General features: G+C 28.1%; 1 protein-coding gene across 3 annotated transcripts; it reads left to right on the forward strand.

Moving 5' to 3' along the window:
* Positions 1-878: 878 nt before the first annotated feature.
* On the forward strand, positions 879-7,873 carry LOC146536214 (neuronal synaptobrevin-like). 3 transcript variants are annotated; one of them, XR_014878239.1, is made up of 7 exons: positions 879-1,013; positions 1,799-1,943; positions 2,121-2,199; positions 2,689-2,768; positions 3,544-3,595; positions 4,184-4,293; positions 5,293-7,873. XR_014878239.1 is itself a non-coding variant. In XM_085189883.1 (7 exons), coding segments are annotated over exons 1-7 (441 nt in total). In that variant the 5' UTR covers positions 879-1,011; the 3' UTR covers positions 5,295-7,873. The 3 variants fall into 3 exon arrangements, 2 of the variants coding, with proteins under 2 accessions (XP_085046009.1, XP_085046010.1); XM_085189883.1 differs by having other exon boundaries at positions 4,213-4,293; XM_085189884.1 differs by lacking the exon at positions 4,184-4,293.
* Positions 7,874-8,713: the final 840 nt, after the last annotated feature.

Raw genomic sequence — 8,713 nt, forward strand, 5'->3', positions numbered from 1 at the left:
ATGTGGGTAGGTAGATGATAATGCAGAGACCGTAGCGTTTAACTCTCCGTTGTTTCTGGCTACCCTGTTATCAAAGCTAACGTGTTACCGATGTTAGAATAGATTTCATATCATCAGAATCAAAAATTACGAAATTGTGAACTAGTTGACTTTCATTGTTAGCCATATATAGAGGCTATTACCGATATCCCAAGCATATATGTATATATGTATATATAAAATATCATACATGAATTGCATTCATTGAGAAAACGTGCATCCCACCCCGGACCTACCCCACGAGTGCCTCTCAATCGATGAGACACACGCAGTGGCGCGCCTGCGTCCTGGCACGCTGCGGTACTGGCGAGTCGAGAGGTGCTATACTTAATATATAGTACATTCTCATGGTAATTTTTTGGCAATAGCTCTATAGAAGTATTAGAAAATTGGAATATAATGTAAAAAATTGTTTGTGATGTTTGATGTTAAAATTTATTGATAATATGGGAGCTATATGTGGAATATTATTAAATTAAATATTTTTAGAAAAACACAATGCTAACGGACTAAGATTAGATTGTATAATACCATATGTTAAATAGTGTGTTGTTATATTATAACCAAATTATACAATTTGTAGCCTATATGTTATTCTGCTATATAAGCTATATTGTTGTAAAGTTTCATGTAAAACCGTTCAGCAGTATTTACGTGAAAGTAGAACAAACGTCGATTCTCACAAAACTTTCATATTTATAATATTAGTAGGACAGACAAATCGATGATACAAAACTAGTATAATTTCCCATAAAAGTAGGTTAAACTGTTACATCACATCCCATCCCATCCTAGCCCCATCGCCACGACGCAGGTCTGAAAACATTAACCTAGCACTGTCGTGCGCGATGGTACTGCGGCCGATTCAGTCGATCTTGCGGCAAGCTTCAGCGCCAGTGGGAAGCTTGGCTGTATAGAACTTCGTAGCTTTTAATTTTTCAGTGCAAATTATACGTTTTGTGAAAAGCGAATATGTAAGTTTATATTTGTGGATTTCGTTAGATTATTAATATTTAGTTGGTATTAAACATAATCCTCATCATTATGAGGTATGGGTTCGATTCCTATTTTAGGAAAGTATTAGGTATTGGTACTTGCTATGTAACTTTGTGATTTTATATTAATTATAATTTTTGTTTACTTTTATAATATTGTTGTCGTATGAGGATTGGAATGGAATAGTAGCTCATTTGTTTTGTATTATTTTCTAATTAGCTAAGTATTACTTAAGTTTATTTAGTTTTCATTAAATTTACAAAGAAAAAATATATTATTATATTTAAATTAAGACATTTTTACTGTAGTTCTAACGGAAAAAAATGAAAGAAAAAAAAAATTGGAAAATGGTGTCTTAAAAAAAGGAAATACACATAGTAACTAAGTAATACCAGTTTAATGAGAAAGATTAACATTGTAACTTACAAAGGGAACATAATGGCCTACTTTTCATATATTTGAATGGCACACTGCCAAAATGATTTTAATACTGGTATTGATTATGCGGCAAATAAAGTACTTTTTCCCTATTATATTGACGGTATAAGTAATTATTCTGTTGTAAAATTAAGCTAAACTTGAGGTCTACTTCGTCGCTCTAATGTCGAGGCAAAGTGCAGCGTTAACTTCTGCGTTTTTCAAGATACAATGCTTCCAGAATTTAGCGGAAAACAGCGTGACGTTAAAAAGAATGTGAAAGAAATATATAAATTAGAATTTTCACTTTTTATTGATTTTATGTTATACTTTTCCTTTTTCACAGGGCAGCGGAAGGTGGAGCACCCGATGGCTTAGCGCCTCCAGAACCTCAAACTGGGCCAGATGGAGAAATCATTGGAGGACCTCGCACACCCCAACAAATTGCTGCTCAACGAAGGCTTCAGCAAACTCAGGCTCAAGTGGATGAAGTGAGAATTTATTAAAAAAAAACAACATTAAAAAATTTACAATTAAAATTTTGAATTTAGCCAAATAGTATTTTAAAGGTATATTTTCAAATAATTAAAGATATTTGACCTTTTACGGAGAGAAAAAAAATGTGAAAAGCACTATAAAATAAATATTTTCAATAATTACATTTTCAGGTGGTGGATATTATGAAAACTAATGTAGAGAAGGTGTTGGACAGAGACGCAAAGTTGTCGGAGCTAGATGACAGAGCAGGTATAACATTAAAATGAAAAAAAAAAAAACAGTTCCAAAATTCAAATTCAAATTCAAAATATTCTTTATTCAAATAAACTTATTATAAGCACTTTTGAATCGTCGAATGAACATATGAACAAAAAGCTACTACCGGTTCGGAAGGCAGTTCTGCTGAGAAGAGCCGGCAAGAAACTCAACAGTTGCTCTTTTCAAAGTCAATGGTGGTTTCATGCTGTAACTCGCACACACCAGGGTATATAACCTATTGTTATGACATTCCATGTCCGTTCCCCATTTACCGCCGAATTCAGGAGGCATTGCGTGTTGAGTGGAGGAATAAAAATATAAATTTAAATTAATATTTCATATCTACGAGTAGGAATCGAACCCACAACCAGCCACGTTCACAGTCCCACTTGTGCCCCTGGCTTTAAAGATATATTGATTAACTAAATCTTAATAATAATGATTATGAAAAGCTGTAATCTATTGTATTGTTTTCTTCAGATGCCCTCCAACAGGGAGCGTCGCAGTTCGAGCAACAGGCAAAGAGTTTGAAAAACAAATTTTGGTTACAGAATTTGAAGGTATGTTATATCATTATCAATTTAAATTTTGACTCTGTCTTTAATAGTGATGTTTATATTTGAAGATATAAGTGGATGAAGGTGATATTTTTGGAAAATTCTTATTTTGAGAAAATCGATTTCAAAGCTTTGAAAATCCGAAAACTGATATACAAAAATTGCGTTCAATACACCTTTATCAAATAGTCAAGTTCTAAAATAGTCACAAACGAGGTTATTTTATGGTCTAAAATTGTTTAAACACATAACATCATCATTCATGAATAGAACAGCGAAAGTCCAAAAATGCGACATATCACCTTCATATCTTCATTTATTAGTCTATATTTGAATTTATTTCAACTTAACATTGCATCCATATAGTACAAAGTAGGCAAAGACTACCTCAATAGGTAAGCTTCAAGAAACTCCTTCTTTTCTCGTTCACTCGAAACATCGCGTTTTGAGGATGGAAAACAAAACTATCGCCTTAAAAACCAGACGGCATCCCAATACATGACTAATTAGAATATTTTTGTAAGTCAGGAAATCTTTGGCGGTAGTTTGATATAATAATTATGTCAACTGACGAATGCCACCTCAGTCTACCCGCGACCACGGACTACTGGAAAGTGTTCGAAACGTCGGATTTCCAAAAATCCCAAATATACGCGATTAATCCGGTTAAAATAGTTTCCTTTAAAATGTTTAATAATTGTGAAAATCAAAGAACTTATTATATATCTTTGTGCATATTTTCTAAGGCAATAAAATACAAATAAAATAAATTTTACAGATGATGATAATAATGGGGGTGATTGGTATCGTTATCATAGGCCTTCTGTTCGGTAAGTATTAACAATGTTGTATCTGAACCCAAATTCAATGTTGTCTCGTAAATAGATGTTAGTTGATGTTAAATGCCCTATATATTATTAAAACAGATGAAATTTGAAATAACCAAGAGATTAACCAAAATAATAAAATATTTTCAAATATATTACTTTTAAATTGTACCAAATTTCATCTTAATTAGCTAAGGCATATATGTTGTGAACTAAATATGATTTAATAAATAACTTACTTGTTTAGGTGTTTTTTAACATCAGTTTAAATGAGGATAAAATAGATGGAACCCAATATTGTTAAGTTGTTGTTAAAATAGTTTTAATATAGGATTGCGATGTTAGGACGCTTCAATTTGCTTACAGAAGCTAATAGAAGTACCAATTTTCCTTCTTCTTTCCATCTTGAGCACTCTTCTCTATTTCACTTTGCCCCTGTCTTATTTGATCCTGAATGTGAATATGAAATTGTTATTTTTATTTAAAAATCAATTTTATATTCAGTTTTTTTTAACCCTACCCATGTGGTCGAGGCAATAGTTTATAGGCTAGATGCTTCTTGGCGTATGTTCTGCTTACTGCTGTTTCCAGGTGATAACATAAAACAAATGTTTGGTTAGTTCGATATCGCGGCACCCCCACTATGACCGGCATACCAGCAGTCGTAGCCACAAACGCTACTGCAGCAGTTAATCATAATTGTAAGTCTTATAGATTCTTCTTTCCCGTCTGTACCTTCGCTTAGCACGGTATTGCTTTGGAATTTGCTATTTTAATTAAATTTAATTAATTTATTTAATATTTATATATAGATAGGTTAAATGCATGTTTCGTTAGTTTTTTTTTATTAAAAATTAAATGTTTTTTTCCATTTCATTATTTTATTAGGTCAAAGTCATCTTATTTAATAAATTTTTTATTTATTGATTATTTTACTTGTGTCGGTTTCGAAATTAGTTCATATTAACAGTATTATTAAAATAATAGTAAAAATAAATTGTACTGACACACACGTTCATTGTAATCACTAAAAAAGTGATTACTTACCAAATGCTTAAACGAAACGTATAGTAAAATTATTAAGAAAAATTGTTATAAAAACTAAATGTACCTTTTGGCTTATTTCACAAAATACATGTAAATAAAAAAATATATATAAATATTTCATTCAAGTATTTAAAATAAGTAAATATTTCAGTATTTAATTAATATACGAATTAATCCAGTATTTATTAGTTTAATATCTACAATTGATTATATTCCATAGCGACTCACACTTTTACGTCCACCACATTCCACATGCACATTTTCGTACAAATCCAACCATATTAAATGTTAATACAGTTTTGAATATTTGAATTTCTGTATTATTTATTTTTGTTTAGATGCTAGAAAAGGCAATGTCTTCTATTAAATGTATTTTATTAAATTACACTAATCACCTTTCACACTGTTGTTATTATACCTTAGTATATTTCGTTATAATTTTTAAAATAATATGTTTTACATATTAAATATTAAATAATGTTAGCTATCACGTATTTTACTAATAGAAATTAAAGTAAGAAAGCTCTCCGTTCTTTTCTATCTTTTTAAGTATTAAAATTTGTAACGAAATATACAAATACAATCTTTTTCTTGATATTTGAATTAAAAACATTTGTTACTCACCTACTAATTCTATGAAAACAATTTTTCAGGAAAATACATGTAACTTCACATTTCACAAGATACTTCAACCGAGGACATAATAATTACAATAAATAAACTCTAAAATATTATAAAGATGGACTGTAGTATTTAGTTTAGAAACGATCGTAAAAATAAAAAAATAAAAAGTGGCAGTTGCGTAAAATGTTCATTTTTTATAACCTTGTAATCTTCGTTCTAATTGACATATTTTACATTAAAAAAATTAAAACAACGATTTAAAATGATTATTAGGTATAATAAATAAGTAGTATTTGCCAATTTTTTTTTTAATATTTTATTTAAATAATCCTTTCATAATATATCTTGCACAAATAATTTAATAATTTTTGATTGTGAAACTTTTGGAATATATATTATAATATTTTTTATTTCATATCATTGTTTTAATTTTCTTACGTATATATATGTAATCAGAACGAAGCCTAAACCTAATGTAAAAAGCACAAATAAGTTTTATCACTAAAACTTATACTCTATCTAATTATTAAAAAACTTATAAAAATAAAATATTTAATTGTAAAATTGAATTCAAACATTATATAGTATATTTACAATATATAATTCCAATTATATTATAATATTATTGCCTAATATAATAATTAATAATAATGATAAAAAAATAACATATATTTAAGTGTCAAATTAATATTTAACGTCTCTATTCGGTGTTGTTTTTTTTAAGCTGCTTATAAACTTTATTTGCGTGCCTTGTAAAATAGAATTCAGATATATATAATAATACTGTGGATTAATAATTGTATAATAATTGATAAAGTTTCAATATCGGCCTACAAAATTAGACGTGTTTGTTTGTTTGTAAAACATCTATTGAACTGTTGATCCCGCGAAAAGCGGTAGATGTCCTAAAGTTAAAAAAAACAACAAACTAATATTATTATTTAAATATTGTGATTAAATCACTTATTAATTATGTTCTATTAAATTTATTATTTTAAATATATAGGAAACTGGAATTGAATGGAAATAAGTATGAAAATATTGATTTTTTAAATAACTTTATAAATTTAAAAGTCTCCGTCGTATAATTTCACATATTAGAACGAAATAAGTGATAATTTACCAATAAAAGATACTATTATTTATTTATTACTAAGCAGTTTTTAGTAAAGTTATTTTTGTATTATAAATATATTTTTAGGGTAAATTCAAGTTTTTTTTATATTTCTGTGCTTACGAACTAGATGGTGTCAATTATATAGCGTTTGATTTAAGGATTATTTAAGGTTCTTTCTGGTCTAGAAGACATAATTTTCTTACTTTAAAATATAATATGTATATATTGTTTAAATTAATTTGTAAATACCAATATTATATTCAAAAGATAAAGGATTGATGAAAAGTTAAATTAGATTTGAATAATTAAGTTTCATATTAGTTTCTAAGATTTGTGTCAATCTTAGAACACATATTATGTTTTTTTTTAAATTTGTAATAAATAATTTAAAAAAAAATAAAATAAGTTTCTTTTAAAATTATTTATTAATATGTTATAGTATGGCTTATTAAACTGTAGCGTATAATAAAAAATAATAGCCTTTATAAACGTTAGCAAAAATTTATAAGTTTAGTTATTAATTTTAATCTAACATTTCTTGCAGTAGTATTTTTAGGTTATTAATTTAAGCTCAGGTTATACCTAACATATAATACGTATAAGTTTAAGCGACATCAAATTGATGTAGTAAATGGAGAGATACGGGTACGAATCTGTAGATTATTTTTAAGAGAAAGTAGAGAAAATCGATAAGGAAGAGAGATTTCTATTCGATTAAGGTTTTTTTTCCTAAATCTCAATTAGCACGCACTATATTATTATCTAATATAAATATATTATAATTCTTGATAATTTTTCGTCAAGTAATCTAAATGTACCTACATACATCTACAGGAAAAGTATGGTGCCATTGACAATATTGAATCTATTATTGTAATTAACTATTAATTTTAGTCACTTCTTAGTACTATCCTATCGCTTAAGACTTCTGACTTATTCTTAACGAAGAACAATAATTAATTATAGAATTTATTTTAACATTCGACATTTTTAAGTGATTTTTACTCATGTTTTGTAAATTTCCTTTGTCTCTTATTAATATATAAAAATATTATTAATTAAATCGATTATAGCAAAATACGACACTAAACTTTCGTTTTAACGAAAGCGTTTATACAATTTTCAAGGCATTAATTATTTAAAATATTAATATTTAATAATTATATTCATTAAATCATATACTAAATAGATAGATATATAAATATACTTTATAAAAAAATATTTTTTTCTCATAACATTAAGGCCACAGTTCCTTTAATCTTTTGCCATTTACTCTGTATTAGGAATAAGATCGAAAAAAAAACTGAAATTAAAAAAAAAAACAAGCTCTGTCAGTCATGTCAGTAGGAGTTGTCAGTCGATATTTAGAATAACTTAATTGCACTAAATTGTTTGTGATGGCGTTTTCAATTATTAGATTTGCGATCGTTGGTCCTCGTTCTATTGTAAACGGATGAAACTAAAAATGTTATTTAAATACACTGTGTATAAGGTGTGGTGTTTTATTTAATTTAATATTAATAATAATATCCTTTTACTATACTTTTTAGAGTTTTCTACAGTTACTATAGTTTACTATAGCATTTAAAGTACATGGTGAATTGGTGACACAGTTACACTGTTTTTGATTGTATGTAAGTCAATTGACTATTTTGGTTTGATCGAATAAACAAAATTGTACACACTAAAAGACACTAAATTATAATTGTTTCACCGCATTAGTGGTGCAATACACAATATCTCATATTGAGGTGGAAAATGGAGAGCGGAGTGACTTGACATTAGGTTCTCGTTGCTTAACCTGTTATACGGAAGAAAGGTAAATAAATAAATCAGCTTCACGCTGTATCCCGCACACATCTGGGTCCCAACTTTCCGTCGAATTTTGGAGGCATTGCGTGTTGAGTGGCGGAACTCAACGCCGCGCTTTGACTCGACACCAGAGCGAGGAAATGGAAATTAAAAAAAATGTATTTAAATATTTAGCTTAAATAAAAAATAAAACTAGTATGTAAGATACCTTATTGAAAAATAAAATGCATTCTGTTTGTATTCTAACAGCAAGTTCGAGTATCAATAACGTATACGTTCCTCACTGAACTACAATATGTTATCATGGCACCAACTAAAATATCCATAATTTAATATTTAGCAACCATTGCAACGCTCCAAACACGACGGTAACGTGTTAATAATGCCAGACCAAGAACAATCTTCGTAAATTGATAAATTTAACCCTGTCACACTATGGCGAATAAAATTCAAACAAATAATAAAATAAAAACAAACTCTACGTTTCATATATAAAGTTGAAAATACTATAATAATATTTA

This window comes from Heliconius melpomene, chromosome 9 (genome assembly GCF_056956725.1).
Source record: "Heliconius melpomene rosina isolate 202511_hmr_F chromosome 9, ASM5695672v1, whole genome shotgun sequence".
Lineage (NCBI taxonomy): Eukaryota > Metazoa > Arthropoda > Insecta > Lepidoptera > Nymphalidae > Heliconius > Heliconius melpomene.